At 41.8% G+C, this 20,304-nt stretch overlaps 1 protein-coding gene across 1 annotated transcript in view; it reads left to right on the forward strand.

The window, feature by feature from the left end:
• MALL (mal, T cell differentiation protein like) overlaps positions 1 to 19,455 on the forward strand; it is a 40,924-nt gene extending 21,469 nt beyond the window's left edge. The window contains exons 2-4 of the mRNA XM_077486092.1: positions 9,505 to 9,675; positions 14,087 to 14,251; positions 17,388 to 19,455. Of these exons, the coding sequence (XP_077342218.1) occupies positions 9,505 to 9,675; positions 14,087 to 14,251; positions 17,388 to 17,450 (399 nt within the window). The 3' untranslated portion in view covers positions 17,451 to 19,455. The remainder of the gene's footprint in view (positions 1 to 9,504; positions 9,676 to 14,086; positions 14,252 to 17,387) is intronic.
• The last annotated feature ends 849 nt before the right edge of the window (positions 19,456 to 20,304 follow it).

Raw genomic sequence — 20,304 nt, forward strand, 5'->3', positions numbered from 1 at the left:
TATTATTTATATATAGAAGAAAATGTCAATTGGTTAAAAAATAGGGAAACAAGTATAGAAGAAAATTGGCGAATGAAAAACTAAATTCTAAACCATCTATTCCTTCTGTATTGAACTGCATGGTAATCGTACTGACTGACTCCCCCCCCCCCCCGCTTCTACATTGTAAAGCGCTGCATAAACTGTCGGCACCATATAAATCCTGTATAATAATAATCAGAGGTAATAGCAGATTTTAATTGGTTTTAATTACCTTTATTACGGCAGAACCTGAATATGATTGGCTGCTATAAGCGCCAGATTTACTTTTGCAGTTTGTCATACCGCAATGTTCTTCACAATGTGAATGAGGAAAGTACCTTATTATGACCAGTTGTTGAAGCTGACAATCAGGAAAAAAGTATTTATTTCATATGACTGCCAGCTCCATCTAGTGGCCATCATACAGTATTTTCCCGATGTCACTGAAGAGAGACAACGTAGCCTAATAACATTTGGTTTTGCTCCCATTTTCATGGAGTGAATGTACATGTAGCTTTACAAGATGAATAGCTCTGCACATTTTTTATACACATTCAGATGTTCAAAGCTTTCTGTGCTCATTAAAATTTAAACGTGATAAATCTATGCTAAAAATCTAATCTTGGCAGAAAAAAAACATGAACCAGCATGTAGGGGTTAAAAAATTTGATAGGTGTATTCAAAATGCATTTTCTATAAATAGAAACATTGCCTTACTTATCTCCAAAAACTGGTTATACTAATAAGTGCCTCCCTCCCATACCAGACCATTTTTCAGTTTTAAACTGCATTCTCTGATAATATAAAGCACATCAGAAAGTGAGCACCCCAACCCCAAAACGCCACCTGCAGGTTCATGATTTTTATATTGTTGCCAGCATACATTATTTTTAGCTGTGTATGAATAAAAGTTACGTTTTAGAGTTTAGTGGGTTCTGTGTACAGAGTGGTTGACGCACAGCTCTTGCGTCGATTTGCCAGTTGTGATTGCCACAAAGCAGCCAATGATTAATTTAATTTTAGATAGTCAACCAGGTTTATAGTTAAAATGAAGTATGTATCATAGCTCATGTAGTATGTTCTTACAGCTAACACAAGGGAAAAGTTATTAATTCCATATTTTTAAAGTGTAATCTTTATGGCGGCACTGAATAAAGCTGTTTGTTTTGCAGTGTTGGCTTTGTTGCATGCTTTCATATTCAATCCATTGGTTTCTATGCAGAAGTGAGCCTGATTTTGCCCTTTCTAGCTTTAGTAAATAAACCCCATTGTGTACTTAAAAGTGGGGCATGCCTGTAGTCAACTTAACACGTACGACTTCATAATATATGAATAAAAGTCTGTAAAAACGTATCGGTGGCTATAACCATCAAAATCTGTGATGGCCATTTGTAGGGGGCCTATCAGTGACGTACTTAGAGGGGTGTAGTCTACACCAGGTGCTGACACTCAAGGGTTGCCAGGTGTCAGCTGCTAAACTTTTTCTGCTGAATGGCGTTGCAGTGTGTATGCTACTATGCTTAACAGTGGCAGTTTCTAGCCAAGGGGTGGGGGGGGGGGGGGCTCCTCCTCGGCTCCAGTCATATGACACAGCAAAGATGAAGACTTTCCCTCATGCTGAAATGCCAGTGTTTTTGGAATGTTGGTGGTGGAGATCTGTACTGAAGAGGACAAGTGCAATATTCCCCAAGCACAGGTTCCTGAAAATGGCTGTTCAGTAATGCTAGGTGCTGTAATGATCACAGGCTGGAAACTATAGACAGAGTGAAGAAATGCCATCAGCACACCAGGGATTCCTCAAAAGGGTCCAAAGCTTCATTCACATGGTCCACATACGGCAATGTTTCTGAGCAATGCAGGACACCTTCATCAGGCAGTGATGCCACGTCGTCACTTGCCTGATAATGGGGCACTGCGTGGCTCCATAACGTTGCCATATGTGGACCATGTGAATGAAGATTTGGACCCTTTCGAGGAATCCTTGGTGTGCAGATGACATTTCTTCACTCTGTACTGAAGATGGGGGCTGTACTGAGGGGTTAGGTTGGCAGAGGAATATAGGGCTGTGGGAGGTTATCTGTACTGTGGGAGATTTGTACTGGCAGGAGGAGTTCCATTTTGCTAGTATTCTGTACAGTAGCCTGTGCATTAGCCACTCTTGACCCCTGCACAATCTGTGTTATCCACTCCTGGCCCTTACATTCATGGTTATACATACTCCTGACCCTTGTATTCTGTGTAGTATACACTTCTGACCTCTGCCCTTTGTGCATTAACTCTTTCTAACCCCTGAAATGTCTCTGTTACCCACTCCTGGCCCCTGCATTCTTGGTCATACATACCCCTTACCCCTGTATTCTGTGTGGTATACAATTCTGACATCTGCCCATTTACTCTTTATGACCCCTGCAATCTCTTCGTTACCCACTGCTGACCCCTGCACTCGCAGTGTTACACACTCCTGACCCCTGTACACTCAGTGTTATGCACTTCTGAACCCTACACTCTCTGCATTATGCACCCTCTTGTACATTTCATACTCCTGACTACTGGACTCTGTATGTTGGGCTTTATATGACATATTCATGAACAACTCAGTCTTAGTACATTATATATGAAGTATTGAAGTTCTTCATTAAAGAGGGATTCCGCCCAAAAAAAAAAATATTAAAAGCCAGCAGCTATAAATACTACAGCTGCTGACTTTTAATAAATGGACACTCACCTGTCCCGGGTTCCAGCGATGCCGGCAGCCGAGGCCGATCGACCGCTCGTGCCTCGGCTGCTGCCGCCGCCATTCTAGGTGAGGAAATCAGGAAGTGAAGCGAATCGGCTTCACTTCCCGGTTCCCTACTGCGCATGCGCGAGCCGCGCCGCGCAATAGGAAATCTCCGCGCTGTCACTGGGACCCGTGTGTGTCCCAGCAGACAGCGCGGCAGGGCAGGAAATGGCGTAGACTCCCGTGGGAGTCTATGCCCGGAAGTGGGTGAAAATACCTGTCTTTGACAGGTATCTCCACCCCCCTCCCCCCTGAAAGGTGTCAATTGTGACACCGGAGGGGGGGGGGGGTTCCGATCAGCGGAGGTTCCACTTTAGGGTGGAATTCCGCTTTAAGTTAGGGACGTGTGTAGAAAAGCATATGAAATGAAAGGGTTTAATTTAAAAGAAAATTGTTTTGTAGGTACCTTTTTAGACTCTTGCTTGTTTTACAGCAATAAAGTATTTTGTGTGGGTACAAGGACTGTAACTTCTATGTGCTGTGCATACAGTGAGTAGGCTGTTTTTTTAACCACGCTTCTTGTATTCCTCCCACTGTTAGTGCAATTTAGCCACTCTCACAATTCTTGCTTCAATTCTTTGGGGGGTGGTTGTTAAATTATATTCTGCAAGATATGTCAGGCATGCGACAAGCTATCATAATACTTTATATTGCTACGTGTATCTGTTACTTTGCTCATTACAGCAGCTGGATAGAAGTGTAAGGGCAAGAAGCCAAGAATACAATCCTCAGGCATGTTTGCTATCTTAGTTGTCTTCAGAAAGACATTGAGAGAAATCTCTTCATGTTTAAACAATTCTGGAAAAGTAAACATTTGCTACTTCATTCTATGACATTTACACAGGAATGATACACTATATTACCAAAAGTATTGCGACGCCTGCCTTTATACGCACATGAACTTTAATGGGATCCCAGTCTTAGTCCGTAGGGTTCAATATAGAGTTGGCCCACCCTTTGCAGCTATAACAGCTTCAACTCTTCTGGGAAAGCTGTCCACAAGGTTTAGGAGTGTGTCTATGGGAATGTTTGACCATTCTTTCAGAAGCAGATTCGGGAAGTCAGGCGCGGATGTGGACAAGAAGACCTGGCTTGCAGTCTCCGCTATAATTCATCCCAAAGGTGTTCTATCAGGTTAAGGTCAGGACTTTGTGCAGGCAAGGGATTATGGTGTGGGGTTGTTTTTCAAGGGTTGGGCTCGGCCCCTTAGTTCCAGTGAAGGTAATTCCTACAGCATACCAACACATTTTGGACAATTTCATGTTCCCAACTTTGTGGGAACAGTCTGGGGTTGGTCCTTCCTGTTCCAACATGGCTGCATACCAGTGCACAAAGCAAGGTCCTGACCTCAACTCAATAGAACACCTTTGGGATGAATTAGAGACTGGGAGCCAGGCCTTCTCAGGAACATCAGTGCCTGACCTCACAAATGCGCTTCTAAAAGAATGGTCAAATATTCCCATAGACACACTCCTAAACCTTGCAGACAGCTATCCCAGAAGAGTTGAAGCTGTTATAGCTGTTCAGTAATGCAGGGTGGGCCAACTCAATATTGAACCCAAAGGACTAAGACTTTGAGCCATTAAAGTTCATGTGCATGTAGGCAGGAGTCCCAATACTTTTGATAATATGGTGTACGTCTGTGTCAATATGGCAGGGTCACACACAAAGATAAGATGAAAACAACAGGTAAATGTGTACATGAAGCAAGGCTAGTGTATTGCATTTTCATTTTGTTCATCTGTATAGATGAGCTATTAACTTAGGAATACCAGACACACCTGTGCACCACCGAAACTATTTAAAAATATAAAAGCTATGTACATACCAGAAGATAATGGAAAACAACTCCTGAAACTGTGGCTAAAGGTTTTCTCTTGGGATGAGAATTACAATGAACCTATTACTTGAACATAAAGGAGATTGAAATATTACAGCTCAATGGAAGGCAATCTGGCGCTTTAAGGTGCATCATAAATGATTGAAAATATATTCACAAAAATAGAAATAACAAAATAAACAAAAAAGATAAGCTTGTTAAGCTGTGCACCATACATAGTTTTATGGTTAGCATGCATGTCTTTAACATTACAGTAAGATATTCCTTTAGACATTATTGTAAGATAAAAAGAAAAGTGTAAATGAATAAAAGACATGCTCAAATCTCCGCTCTTCTAATGCCTTGTACACACGACCATTTTTTCCATCAGAATAAACTCTGACGGTCTTTCCGACGGAGTTCCACTGAAACAGACTTGCCTACATATGATCACACCAAAGTCTGATCGTTTAGAACCCGGTGACATACAACACGTATGATGGGACTAGAAAAAGGAAGTTCAAAAGCCAGTAGCCAATAGCTGCCCTTACGTTGTTTTTGGTCCGTTGGAATAGCATAAAGACGAATGATTTTCCCGATAGGAATTAATTCCGTCTGAAAGATTTAAAACATGTTCTATTTCTAGGTCCATCAGAATTTTAGAAAGAAAAAGTCAGATGAAGACCACACACGATCGGATTATCCGATGGAATCATTCCGTCTGACCTTTTCTGACGGAAAGTCCGACAGTGTGTACACGGCATTAATTTTTTTCAAACATCCACCGCAACCATGACATCTCCCCCCAAAAACCACCACTTCCACCACAACACGTTTCACCACAAATGGTTGATTACAAGGATGCTTGAATCACCCAGAGACCTAAAAAAATGCATTATAAATGAGCATATTCATGAATAAAAGCGAATTTTCTGAGGATAGACTAGGAGGACCACAAAGTAGCCAATATTGTTTCATATATTAAATATACAGCATACAGATATATTAGTATTATTATTACAGAAGTATTTTTATCTAATTGTTGAGTTACTCTTTAGGCTTTAATTTGTTCATGTTTAACATATTACTGTGGTATTATAAAAAAAAAACTTGCAGGGATATTTTTGTTCTGCCAGTCTGCAAGTTCATTTGTTCTGTGTGAATGCTGACAAAATGTATTGTTACTATACTATTTTCTTTTCCAGTCAGATGTTCTTAATTTCTAAGAAAAGTGTGAATCTGGAAAATATCACATTATGGCCACTACATGGAGCTTTCGATCATAGTAAATAAGCATTTATTTCCAATGGTAAACAGCTCCTTCTAGTGGCCATAATGGGATACTTACCCGATTCATGCTATGCTTATGAGTAAAGAAAATTTGCTGACTTGAATACAAAATAGCCTAGTAACATTTGATTTTGCTGGCATCCACACAGAATGGATGTCGTTTTGCAGGATCAATAGCTCTGCAAGTTTTTTATAAACACATTCTGAATGAAGCTGTAATAAAACAGCTAAAATTATCATTTCTGATTGACATTTTTTTTTTTTTTTAGAATGTCTATATTTATTTTAGGGTACCTTGTTTAGGTTTCTGATGTAACATGGATAGTAGGGGTAACTGTTGCAGGGAATGCTGTTTTCCTGCACTTAGGAGTCACGTTGAGGTTATGGGCCCTTAATCCCTGGTGGGGAATCAAGAACCCATGGACCTCATTTCTTATGTAGTATGGGCTTCTAATCAGGGCCATCTTAATAGCAACCTGGGCAAAGTAATGCACTGGGGACCCTACCAGCCTGTCCCAATTTATGCACTTACTCTCAAGAATTTAAGTATAAGTAGTTGATAGAATTAAACATAATAACATTGATTTTAAACAATAAGAAAGCATGCCATAAATCAAAGACCAATCAACACAAAGGGCACAGTACAGGGGGAGTCAGGGGGGCAGAATACTGGAATCAGGAGGGCACAGTACAGTTTATGGGACGCTGGCCAGGACATGGTCATCCCGGGACAGCTTAGTAGAAAGCATGACTGTCCCGGCAAATCCGGGACAGTTCGCAGGTAAGATCATGGGGCCCCTGGGCAGTGCCAAGCGGTGCCCATGCATTAAGACAGCCTTGTTTCTAATTATTATTATTCATGATTTATATAGCGCCAACAGTTTATGCAGCGCTTTACAATGCATAGGGGGGGCAACACAATTACAGTACAATACAAAAGGTACAGGAGGGCCCTGCTCGTAGAGCTTACATTCTAAAGGGAGGGGGTGGTGGTACAAAAGGTAATAGCTGCAGAGAATGATTTGATGGGGGTGGTTTGGGGACAGTGAGGTGGGTGTGGGATAGGCTTCCCTAAATAAATGAGTTTTCTGGGAACTCCTAAAGGTGGACAGGGTAGGGGCTGATCGGACAGATGGGGAAGGGAGTTCCAGAGGATGGGAGACCTCCTCCCTGTAGGCAGAAGGTACAAGAAGCTTCAAAATATACAGTAATTTGTGTTGTTGATACAGTTGTGCATGGCTCCCGAATATTCCTCATATGGAGGAAATTCTCTGGAGGTGGCAAGAGTTTGTCCCTTGCTTACATACTTTGGTCCTACAAGTTTTCTTCTTTTATCCCCAAGAAAGCTGGATAGCATGTTTTTCTGACATCTTGGATGTAGATCCCAACTGACATCATATCATATCTAGGAACGATGGTGGAAATGCTTTGTCTTGGCTTGGGGGTCATCTAAAATACACTATGACCACATCTGTCACACTGCAATGTTCACCTTTTCAGCTCTGTCTTTGTCTTTTGCTCCTTGATAAATATTTCAGTAAGTTCACACCCTAAACTGAGCAATTACAGGCACACCTTCTCACACCCGAAGACACACATGAAATCAGAAATTGTTATAACAAAGTGATAAAATCTCAGCACGTCATGATTTTTTTTTTCTTTTAGTTGATCGTCAATGGAGGATTATATAAATACTAGAATATTGCATTGTAACAGTAATTTATAGAAACAGAACATGATACTAAAATAATACCATTTGTTGGTTAGTGGAAGATTCCTTATATCTCTGGTACAAGAGCATCAGCCTCAAAATCAAGAAAAAAATTATTATATTTTGGGTAATTTAAGGGGCAAATGGCCAAACATGTGCATTTGACTTAATAGGTTCCTATTTTGACAGTCCACTTACCTAACAGACATGCTATAGGCAGCAATACTTTCTAGTACAATACCAGGGAAGAGAAGGAGAAAGCTGCAGAGGGTGTGCGGTTCTGGGTGTGTGGTTCTAAGGTTGAGCTACACGAAACCTGTTGACGCTTTGCTTTCTCAATTTTGGAGGAAGATACATTATATATATATTAGGTAAAAAAGCCAGTTTTAAAAACGTGTTTCTGCCGCTGTTAGGTTTCATTCCTGTTTCTGTCAACATTAAATTTTCCTCAAACTTTCTGTGTGGTCATCTGGAAAGCAAAGAAGCAGATTGTTCCAACAGGGATACAGAAGGCAACAAAAGCACCTCTATATTATGCCTTGTACCAGAGGCGGACTGACCATTGGGCCACTCGGGCACTGCCCGAGGGCCCCATGCCACTAGGGGGCCCCATCAGGGTTGCCTGACTCAGTAAAATCTGGGACAGTATGTAAAAATTTGTGTTTTTTTTTTACATCTGTCTCTGAAATGTCCCTTACCAACATCCTTTTGGTCTAAAAAATCCAGAGATTATAGCTGCCCCACCTCTCCAGTACCTTCTCAGCCAATAGAAACATGTCTGTGTATACTGTGATTGTATACTGTGTATGTTTGTTTGTGTATACTGTGTGGCCCCATAATCTCTGATTGCCTGGGGGCCCCATAATCTCCTATTGCGTGGGGGCCCCATAATCTCCTATTGCCCGGGGGCCCCATGAGTTGTCAGTCCGCCCCTGCCTTGTACACACAGCCGGACAATCCGACCATAAAATCCGTCAGATTTTTTTTGACGGATTTTGGGCAAAACTTGTGTTGCATACACACGGTTGCACAAAGTTGTCGGAAAATCCGATCGCTCCGAACGAGGTGACGTACAAAATGTATGGTGGGACTATGTAGAGGCCAATAGCTTTCGTCCCCAAATTTATTCTGAGCATGCGTGGCACTTTGTGCGTTGGAATTCTATACACACGATCGGAAAAAGATCGGATTTTGATGTTGGAAAATTTTAGGTCCTGCTCTCAAATTTTTGATGGAAAAAGCCCGCTAGAGCCCACACACGATCAGATTTTCCGACAACATAATCCGATCGGACTTTTCCCGTCTGAATTTCCGACCGTGTGTACAAGGCATTAGAGTTGGGAAGAGTAATGATACACTGTAACCTCTGGCAACCAATCGCAATAGCTGCCTGATCTGACTCAGTAAACTGATTTTGAGTCTAGCTGGTTATTCTATGTCTCAAAGTAGGTGGAGAGCAAAACAGCATGGGGGGGGCGCCCAAGAAACGTTTTTTTCCCAGGGTCCAATCAATATTAAAGATGGCCCTGATTGTGGCACAGTGTCCCTTGCTCTAGAGGTGACAAGTCAGGTCAGCATTGGCCATTGAATGGGTGGAACAAATACTGTACAACTTTTCAGATAAATTGAGCTTATCTGCTCAAATGTTTTGCTAGGAATGCCACATACAAAACCTCAATAATAGTTTAGCACTTGCCTTCTGACCTAATGGTTCACTGATCATTTACTAATTTTGTAATCAGTAAATAAATACATGATTGCAATGTATATAATACATAAATGGGCTGTTTTCAAATTAATCTGGTGCATTTTTTTTAATTGTGCTTTTATTTATTTATTTATTTATTTATTTTTATCATAATTATCTCTTTCCTTCTTTTGCAGTTATTTGGAGCATGGGTTTGGATCTTGGTTGCTGCTACAAGAGTATTTTATCCAATTGTGCAAGGATGGGTCATGTATGTTGCAGTGTCCTCATTTTTCTTCTCATTGCTACTCCTGATGGTCTACCTATTTGGATTCCACAGAAACCATTGCAACACCTGGAGAATAATTGTAAGAGATTTCTGTTATTTTGTGTCATTTCATTTACTATGACTTTCTGAAGTATTCATGTGTAGCACTGTCCCCATAGGGCTTGCTGAGTGTTGACTTTTTAGGCCTCTCCCTACCTGCAGCTGTAGAATAGCTTCCACTTGGTTGCTGGGGGTTACCACTTGTCCCACACTTACTCGCGCTTGCTCATGTTTGTGTTTTTGTATTTTATTTTGGAACTTGGATAGGAGAAGGGATTAGTGGGATACTCCAACTGGAACTATTCACAATAGATGAGGACCACTCTCACTTGGCCTCACCGGATTGGTAGTAGAAGCAGTCACACTGCTTTAACCATGCAGCCACATGTATGTAAGGGTTAAAGTGGAGTTCCACCCAAAAATTGAACTTCTGCTTTTCAGAACCCCCCCCCGTGTCACATTTGGCCCCTTTCAAGGGGGTGGGGAGAGCAGATACCTGTATAATCCAGGTATTTGCTCCCACATCTGGGCATATATAGCCGCAGTATCCGCGGATATCTATACCATATCTGGCGTCTCCTCTGTCCCCTCAGCTGTCTTCTGGGAGACCCACAGGTCCCAGAAGACAGCAGGGACCAGTGGGATCATGCAGTGTGACTGTCGCATGCGCAGTAGGGAACCAGGCTGTGAAGCTTCACTTCCTGATTCCCTTACCGAAGATGGCGGCACCTTCACCCGAGAGCTGAGGGACAAATTGGCTTTGGGTGCCAACATCGCAGGCGCCCTGGACAGGTAAGTGTCCATATTTTAAAAGTCAACAGCTGTAGTATTTGTAGCTGCTGTCTTAAAAAAAAAAAAAAAAATTGGCGTAACTCCGCTTTAAGTCTTCTTGCTCGCACTAGCAGCAGACTTGATGCACTACGTTATCTTCAGGACACTCTCTGGCATCCCCTTTACTGACACCCATGCACTGACTCTTCTAGCTGAAGGGGGCAGTCCTCACATGACAGGGCCCAAAGACACCAATCTGTTTTCACAGTAGGCAGAATCAGATCCTTCCTGGTGTCTCCCTTCCAGTCAGCTCTGCAGGACCTTTGGGTTCACCTTCTTTCTCTCTCTCTAGGCCTCTGGGTTGAACACCCAGAGCTGCACGGCCTCCTCCATGGAGGAGAGGGCAGCCATCCCCCTCCCTCCTGTACTCTGTTCTCCCGCTCAACTAACTCTCAGCACATGTGCCCGTTAGTGTCGGCTGGTGAAGTTTTAGGATGGGGGGCGCCAGACCCCGCCCTTCCTTTTGACCCTTGCCACTTGGTGGAAATGGGCGTGGTTTCAGTGAAATAGTGGGCATGGCTCTATGGTGGTGTGGTTAGTGTCTGAGATGAACGAGTGATGGAGAGAGAGGGAGAGAGGGATGGAGGGACAGCAGGTACAGATCCTACACAACAATATAAATATGTGTATTTTAGAAAGTTTAACAATCAGCAGATTGTTAAGATATTTCAAACACCTGGTGTTAGCACTTCAATCATCCTGGAACCATGGTTGTTATGGTGTCAGAATGATTGAAGCGCATTATTTCTATTATAACATTGTAATATAAAATGAAATCATTCAACTCACCATAATGCAGAATCAATGGGAGCCCTGAGCGTGTCACTAGCCACGTCGCCTGCCACCAGATGCCATCAGGTGTCCCCAGGGGAGTCCATCCTTACATGCAGCCTATGTCCCACCAAATGCAGCCTGTGTCACCATCAATTGCAGCAGTATGTGTCATCACCAAATTGCAGCAGTATGTGTCACCATCAATTGCAGCAGCATGTGTCATCACCAAATTGCAGCAGCATGTGTCCCACCAAATTGCAGCAGCATGTGTCCCACCAAATTGCAGCAGCATGTCTCACCTTCAAATTGCAGCAGCATGTGTCACCAAGTTGCAGCAGAATGTGTCACCAAGTTGCAGTGGAATGTGTTACCAAGTTGCAGTGGAATGTGTCACCAAGTTGCAGCAGCATGTGTCACAAAGTTGCAGCAGCCTCACATCAAACCCCCCCTTACTTACCTTGCAGTGTGTTGTCCTCTACAGCGATGTTTCCTCATACTTCCTGGTTCCTCTCTCCTGGGCGCAATTGGAGAGAGAAAACAGGAAGTGACATCATCTCAGATGTCAATCAAACCACCCGGCCGTAGTAATATATACTACGAACGGGCGGAAGCTACTAAACGCCTGCAAATGAAGCGCCACGTCTGCAATCTCGTGATTGCATAGACGTGGCACTTCCTATAGGTGCAATGAGTCCGGCGTCCAGCTTTAAAAAATAAAAAAAAAATTTTTTTGGACATTTTATTTACTGCCTGGAGGGGGGGGGGGGCACCCAGGCGCCCCCTATAGACGGGCCGCCCCTGGTGCCCGTGCTTTACATACGTATCCCAGCATGCAATGCCAGGACGGTAACAAAGCTTGTGCATTCACTTGTCAGTTCCCCTCCCACTGTCCAATATGCTGCCCCCCTTGGACCAGTGAGGGACAGTCAAACAAGCTGAGCTGCACCTGAGCACAATGAGCAGACCTAGCCAATAGATCCTGCTCCCTGGTAGGCAGAGAGCACTCTGTTTTACCTGACCATCTTCCTGGTAAGCAGAAAGACCAAGAACTATACTCTCTTCTAGCACCTACCTAGGAGGGTGCTACACATGTAAACCTTTAAATCTAATAATACTTTTACTAAAGGCAAACTAGCTGTTCATTTTGCAAGGTAATTTGCATTTTGCAAGTGAATTTTCCCAGAGCTTAACCCCCTCCCACCCACGCTATAGCTGAATGACAGCTACAGCGCGGGCCTTAATTGCCAGGAGGCCATCATATGACATCCGTCCCTCACACAGAGAGCCACGGCTGCCTCATCTGTGCCCACCAGTGCCACTTACCAGTACCCACCAGTGCCATCTACCAGTGCCCACAGTGCCACCTACCTTTGCCCAACAGTGCCACCTATCAATGCCAATTAGTGCCTCATCATCACCAGTGCCACCCATCAGTTCCCTTCAGTGCGCCCATTAGTGACAATCATCAGTGCTACCTTTCAGTGCCACCTATCAGTGCCATTTTCTGTTTTTTCATTTTTTTTGCAAAAAATAAAAAAACCTAACAGTGATTAAATACCACCAAAAGAAAGCTCTATTTATGTGAATTTTTTTTTTTATAAAAATGCAATTTGGGTACAGTGTTGCATGACCACACAATTGCCATTCAAAGTTTAAGAGCACTCAAAGCTGAAAATTGGTCTGGGCAGGAAGTGGGTTTAAATGCCCAGTAAGCAAGTGGTTAATGAATGTGGTGAAGTTTCACTTTGCAAAAAATACCCAATCACAATGAAAATAAAAAGCATTTTTGTTTGCACATGATTAGATGGTGGAAGATAGCAGAACTTCAGCTCATTCACTAAGGTTTGGGGAAAATTCCCTTGCAAATGGCAACTTCCCTTGCAAAGTGAAAAGCCTTTTGTAAGTCAACCCAATTGTCACACCAACAGTTTCAACTAAACACTCTGCAAGGATTCATATTTAGGAGCTTAAAGAGGGATTCCACCTACAAAAAAATATTAAAAGCCAGCAGCTATAAATACTACAGCTGCTGACTTTTATTAAATAGACACTCACCTGTCCCAGGGTCCAGCGATGTCAGCAGCCGAGACCGATCGATCGCTCGGGTCTCGGCTGCTGCCGCCGCCATTCTCGGTGAGGAAATCAGGAAGTGAAGTCCCTACTGTTCATGCGTGGGTCACGCAGCGCACTAGGAATGGTCCGCGCTGACAGCGTGGTGGGACAGAAAGAGGTGTAGACTCCCGTGGGTGCAAATACCTGTCTTAGACAGGTATCTGCACCCCCCTGAAAGATGCCAAATGTGACACGGGAGGGGGGGTGGGTTCCAATGAGCGGAAGTTCCACTTTAGGGTGGAACCCCGCTTTAACATGTCTACCACTTAACCCATTTTTGAAATGTATGAGAAAGATATCCACACTAATGTGTGAAGTGCACTTCATAAGCTGAAAGACCGGAAAGTGTCTCATCTGCCCAGCTGAGTGGTAAACAGCGGTCAACTTTTTGGCACTTTGACTCACTCCCTTTACCTCCTATCCCTCACTACTAGCTGCAGATTATGGTGGGTGGTCTAATTGGCATACTGATGCCAACTAGCATAACTGATCATTCTGAGTTTTGGCCACTCTGGGACATGAAACAAATGCATGCTGGCTGGTGTAGGTAGGTACCACATGTCCAGATGGTGGTTGGTACTATTCTGTCACATTACACGTATACTATAAGTCTCTGTTTATATCCTGTTAATGTGTGACAAATTATCAATTTCTGAAATCATGCATATGCACCCTTGTTTTAATTGTGTTGATCTAACTGCTGTTAACCCTAATATGTATGTTTTTCTCATTAGGATGTTATCTACACTGGAATTACAGCAATATTTTTCTTGAGTGCTGCTGTGCTGCAAGCATATGCCACAATATTGTGTGATTACACTATATCTGTAGCTCTTCCTAATGTCTTTGGAATTAATCAGTGCTTTCCTGTATTATACCACTTGGATGCGGCAGCCTCAGTAAGTAACACTGATGTGCTTCTATTTTAGTTTTGTCTATTTTTTTTATTGGTGCTGTTACCAAAAACACTACTGAAGTAATTGTGGGACATTAGGGAGTGTGCCTTCTATTCCAGGATGTATAGCCCTAAAAGACAAATAGCAAGGTCAGAACTGGTCTATAGTATACTGGTCAGCTTGGCTACATCTGTAGTCACACAGATGAACCACTATTACCAGGCCCGTCTTTAATATAGATTGGACTCTGGGCAAAATTTTTCTTGCCCCCCCCCCCCCCCCCCCCAAGCAATTTCCCTCTCCGCCTACTCTGAGACATACAATAAATAGCAGCAGTTTTCAGTATCAGATCAGGCAGCAATTGCGATTGGTTACCAGCAGTTACAGCATATCATTACTGCTCACGAATTCGTTGCTAGAGGTTACATTACATCACCTCCTCACAGCAGGGGAGCATGATATACATAGGAATGCTGCCTTTATTTACAGATCAATGCCACCTGCCGCAGCTATTTACTCAGTATTGTCAACGCTATTTACATACGAATGCCAGTTATTTACATGTAAACACGGGGTCTGCAGGTGAGTCATCTGTACACAACAATAGGGCAGAGCTGGGCAGCATTAGTACCAGCACTTCACACTGAGATATTGGGACACAGCACATGAATAAAACTTTAAGGGACAAGGTTATTTAAACCTGGATAGTTGGCAAGTATGAGGCAGCTGTTTTGGGCCCCACAACAATGACAGGGCCCAGGGCAGCTGCCCCTTTTGCCCTGCCTTAAAGACGGCCCTGACTATAACAGTGAAGACAATCTGCCCATTCACCAGAGATGTTATAGGAAAAATATTAACTTGCCCAATTGAGAATGTAGGTGGCTTGTGCCAACAGAATTTTAAATGAAAAAAAGTACTGTTAGCATATGAAACATGAGAGACATGACATGAGAGACATTTGCCCATGATACTTTTATAGCTAAGTCTGACTAAGGTAATGATAGGAGTGGAAATGTTGGAAAGACACTGGGATGTGGTGAGATAATCAATAGTTCTGTGTACTTCTTATGAATAATTTACCCTAGACCTTGTGGAAATTATATGCATACTTAGAATAAATCTGTATTTAAAATTGTATTTAATCTATGGTTGCTGGACTAGATCAAGGCTGCTGGCCCACTTCATCCATAACAGTCTTATATTCTTTGAAAATTGCCCCTTTTTCCAGGAAGTGGAAGAATACTGTAGGTACCGCTCTGCTAAATGCAGTTCTTGGTGCCTGAGACCTATGATGTGATCACTGCCACTTGGGGGGGCATGTCTATGAAAATATCAGATTGTTAGCTTACCTAGGATCTTTGGGGGCTGCATCATTGCATGGGAAAATTCAACCAGACACAGTTAACAATTGTAACATCCCAGCATAATATGATGGATAGCTCTGCTATGGAGGCCATTGAGAAAACACTTTATGGAGGCATACAGTATGTGAAGTTTCATACCATATATTTCATACCATATATTCGATCTATCTCTGTTTCACAGTGTGCCTTCAAGTCTGGGTTATAATATCCATTACAGTCATACAGCTGCCAGGTTGAGTGTAATGCAGTGGTCTCCCCTTGCCAGACAAAATGCTTATATTGTAAGGGTTTGACCAGTATGTATATTGTATACAGTACAATATTCTTAGTTGCCCACAGTTACTTTTAAGATTACAGGCTGGAAGGTGAGCAACTGGGTATCTGATTTCTAGGATAGAAGGTGGGGGTGCTTTCCAATAGTGAGGTGTAGATTGAAAAGGAAACAATGGGAACTGGACCACATTTACACTGTCTACCCCCTAGACCAACTGTCTTCTGCCATCCCTTTTTCTACTTCACTCATCTAGCTGGCCTTGGGTCACACTAACAAGACTGGATGTTGCAGTCTCACAAGGCATGCCAAAGTGACAAAGTATGCCCACTTCATATCAGTACACCAAGAACTGAAAAACCGAAAGAGCAAACTGTCACCCTTTTCCGCTAGCAATTTGGTTCTAGGTGTATTAGCCCAAAGTGAGTGAACTGTAATGCCGCGTATACACGATCAGACTTTCCACCAACAAAACCATGGATTTTTGTGGATGTTGGCTCAAACTTGTCTTGCATACACACGGTCACACAAATATTGGCCAACAATTACGAACATGGGAACGCGGTGACGTACAACACGTACGATGAGCCGAGAAAAAGGAAGTTCATTAGCCAGTGCGACACCTTCTGCTAGATTGCGAGCATGCGTGAACTTTTGTGCGACGGACTTGTGTACACACGATCAGACTTTCCGACAACAAAACTTTATTGGCTGAAAATTTGAGAACCTATTCTCAAACATTTGTTGGGGAAAAGTCAGACAGCAAATGTTTGATGGAGCATACACACAGACTTTCCAACAACAAGCTCACATCCAACATTTCCCGTTGGAAAGTCTGACCGTGTGTACGTGGCATTACAACGCTTTTCTATCAACAAAAACACACAAACTTTCTTGAATGAGGACACAGTGACTGGTGTTGCTGCAGTTTGGAGCCTTTTACAATTATGTATTACTGATGGCAAGATGATGTGTGGGTGGCTTTGTTCCACTAAAATCTTGCCAGTCTAGGCCATGACCTATTTTGGCCATGGAGAAATCCAGTCCTTTAGGGAAAGAGAGGTAAAGTAAGTCTTCAATATCTGCAAAATGTCAATTGTTCTGAGTTATGAATGTTATGGGTTAAATCCTTGTTTGGCTGGGGAGAGAAACAATACCTTATTCTTCATTCCCTGGCAGCTGTCTCTTTTCTCCACTGTCCTCTGCTCCAAAATGTGGTGAGGGCCCTCGCCTTCCTCCTGTGCAATGCAGGACCAGCAATTATCTTCAGGAGATGAGGAAGCTTGAAGAATATGATAAATATTTCACCTTATATCTATCCCTTTTAGCCAAGAAAGCATTTAACACATGCTGGGGGGTCATTCTATTGGGGGACACTATACTGCATGAGTACCAGAAGCCAGTGGTAGGACTTTTAGAGAAAACGTAGCTGGATAGACAAATTTATTATAATTGTTGGTTATACATTTGATGGTTTATTCCCATGTTTTCTTCTTTATTCTAGTTCTTTGCTTTCTTGGCATCACTAATTTATATGCTGCACAGCTTCCAGTCCTACGTCCGCTGAAAGTCCTCGTAAAAGTGAAGCAGATCAGTCTGTGAATATAAAGATCATATGGGATGACAACCAGTTCTGCAAATGTGACAAAACTTCAATATCGGTCATAACAACTATAACAATATTCCCAACATTCTGGACATTTTTTTGTACATTTTTCTATTGTTTATTATAAATGAGATCTGTTCATATTCTTAGTACATTTGAAAATTATTTTTAATATTATTAGCAATGAATGGGGAGATTTGTTTGGTAAGGCAAGCCAACCAAAGCAAATACCTCCCAATCCATGAGCTTGGATAATACATGTTTCAAACCGTACTATGACAGATCCATTACAATGATACTACACATTTATAGCAGTAAGGATACACAAATAGTATTAATATAAATCATGCCTCTTTACTATGCGCACGTTTCACTGTATTATGCTTTCATTTAAATATATTTATTTTTACATACTTAAATACTCTTTCTATTTCTTTCGCTTATTGAGTAAAACTATGCCCAGAGTTTGCGAACCATTCCTACATTCCTTTTAGTCAATTAGCTGGAAAGCGTTGCCTTAAAGAATTCAGATTTTTAGAGACAATTAAAAATCAGAAAAAGACCACCCTACCAACAAAACTATTTGCAATTGTTTATCTTTTATTATTATTTTTATTTCTATTTTTTTTAAACGTTTATACCTCTTTGCTGGAGTTCCTCTTTTGCTTAACATCAAAGCTGCCAGAACTGTTTTGTTGAAATAATTCCAAAAAAGTACTTTAAAATATTAAGTGTTATTTTAAATTACTTTGATTTTTATAGTTGGAAATTTGACTTGTTGATGTAATAATTGTAAATAAGTAATGAAAAAAAAATCTGTTATTTTTCTTGTCAAAGGGGATTTTTTTTTTTTTTTTTAGTAGAATGCAATTTCATTGCACCCAGGGCTGGATATTCTTTCATTATAGCCTGTAGGAAATCAACCTTTAGTGCCCAAAGTAATACTCCTCTACTAGCATCACATCTTTTACACAAAACAATATCTTGATTTACTGGTCCTAGCCCGGCATAGAATATTGTTACTGTGTATACATTATTTATATTAGCTGACTGCATAGGAAAAACACTGCCTCTTTTCCTTTGTTGCCTAAAGGCCTACTGTGCCTAATGATAAACATGGCCAAGACTGTAGAATTATCTTGTGATTGCTTTAAGCAACATGTTCTCATCACTTAATTTTTAATGCATAAGCCCATTTATGTATAACAATATATAGTGCAGTGGAGGTATAGTATATTCCAAAAAGTTCTGAACTCTGAGAGGTCATAGTTTTCAGGTCCTGCTGAAACCACTGAAGACATGGAGGTTATTACCATTTTAAAACTGAAGACATGTTTTACATTTTAAAAAATATATACATTTTAATATTATTTAAATGTAATATTAATTTGTTGGGTGATCTCAGGATTTGTTGGACAGGAATGCCAAAGCTCCAATGACCTGGTCAACAGTATATTTCATAACTGGGTTTTTGTGTCAAGTGATTGTTTTACACAGTTTTTGCATCTCAATGACAGATTGGGAAAGAAAAAGCAGCTTTGGCATAATAATAATAAACAGCCAACCCTGTTTTAATAAGGTAAAAAAAAAATTATAATAAGGCCGCAGTGAAACGTTATGCTTGACTTCAGTGGCAAGACCCATCCAAGAAGGCCATTCACCAGCATTGCTTGAGTTTGCTTTTTTTTCCCCAATACAAGTCAATAGGAATGCAGAAACAGCTGAAAGCAGCTCAGAAAGGTCACAAGCAGCTCTTGTATTGTTCTGTGCTCATGCCTGAAAATGAAATATATCCAGTGATTAATGAATTCTGCCATGACACCTTTCAAACTAGTCAGTTATTTTTACTGATGTACATAAAAATTCTGAAAACTGTACCTGTACACTGTGAGCAAAACTGTTTGTATGACACAGAAATGCTATGTTTTGATTGGCTGTTTACAATAAAAAGAACACCGAAAGCTGACATTGGAGTCCCTTTATCAAACATGTCACAAAAAGATTCAGGCTTGAAGTGTATTGAAAGACTTCAGTTTATTACGCTTTCCTTGTCCGTTTGATGTGATTCACCTTCTCTACATTTTGGTGACAGCCTTGTTAATTTTGACATTAAATTTCAATTTCATTTTATTCATAAAAATGGGATTTTAGTTTTATTCATAATTTAGTCACCTGAATTGTTTTAGCTTTAGTCGTATTTTAGTTGACAAAAATCTCCAGTAGAGACACAGGCTCCCTCTATCTACCTGCTGCCTGGGCTATCTACCTGCTGCCTGGGAGTTCTGGAACAATACCCTGCAAACCCCAGAAGAGGAACTCCTTCATCAAATTTGTGTCTGCCTGGTTGTGACGTGGTGATTGTTTCCCCTACCAGCAAGGTAGCACTGTGAAAAAAAACAGCCTCCAAAGACCATCCAGTTCTCTGCCCTGAGAACTCCCTCACTCCCATTTACTTCCCCATTCCCACTTGCAGGTCACCTTTCCATCCCCAATGTATAATGCGCTCTGTCCTGTGCACTCCCTCACTCCCATTTACTTCCCCATCTACACTTACAGGTCACCACCCCATCCCCGAAATATAATGCACACTGCCCTGTGCACTCCCTCACTCCCATTTACTTCCCCATCCACACTTACAGGTCACCACCCCATCCCCGAAATATAATGCACACTGCCCTGTGCACTCCCTCTCTCCCATTTACTTCCCCATCCACACTTGCATGTCACCACTCCATCCCTGAAATATAATGTACACTGCCCTGTGCACTCCTTCATTCCCATTTACTTCCCCATCCCCACTTGCAGGTCACCACCC

Source organism: Lithobates pipiens, unplaced genomic scaffold, assembly GCF_037356315.1.
Source record: "Lithobates pipiens isolate NorthernLeopardFrog02 unplaced genomic scaffold, aLitPip1_a1.2 Scaffold_18, whole genome shotgun sequence".
Taxonomy (NCBI): Eukaryota; Metazoa; Chordata; class Amphibia; order Anura; family Ranidae; genus Lithobates; species Lithobates pipiens.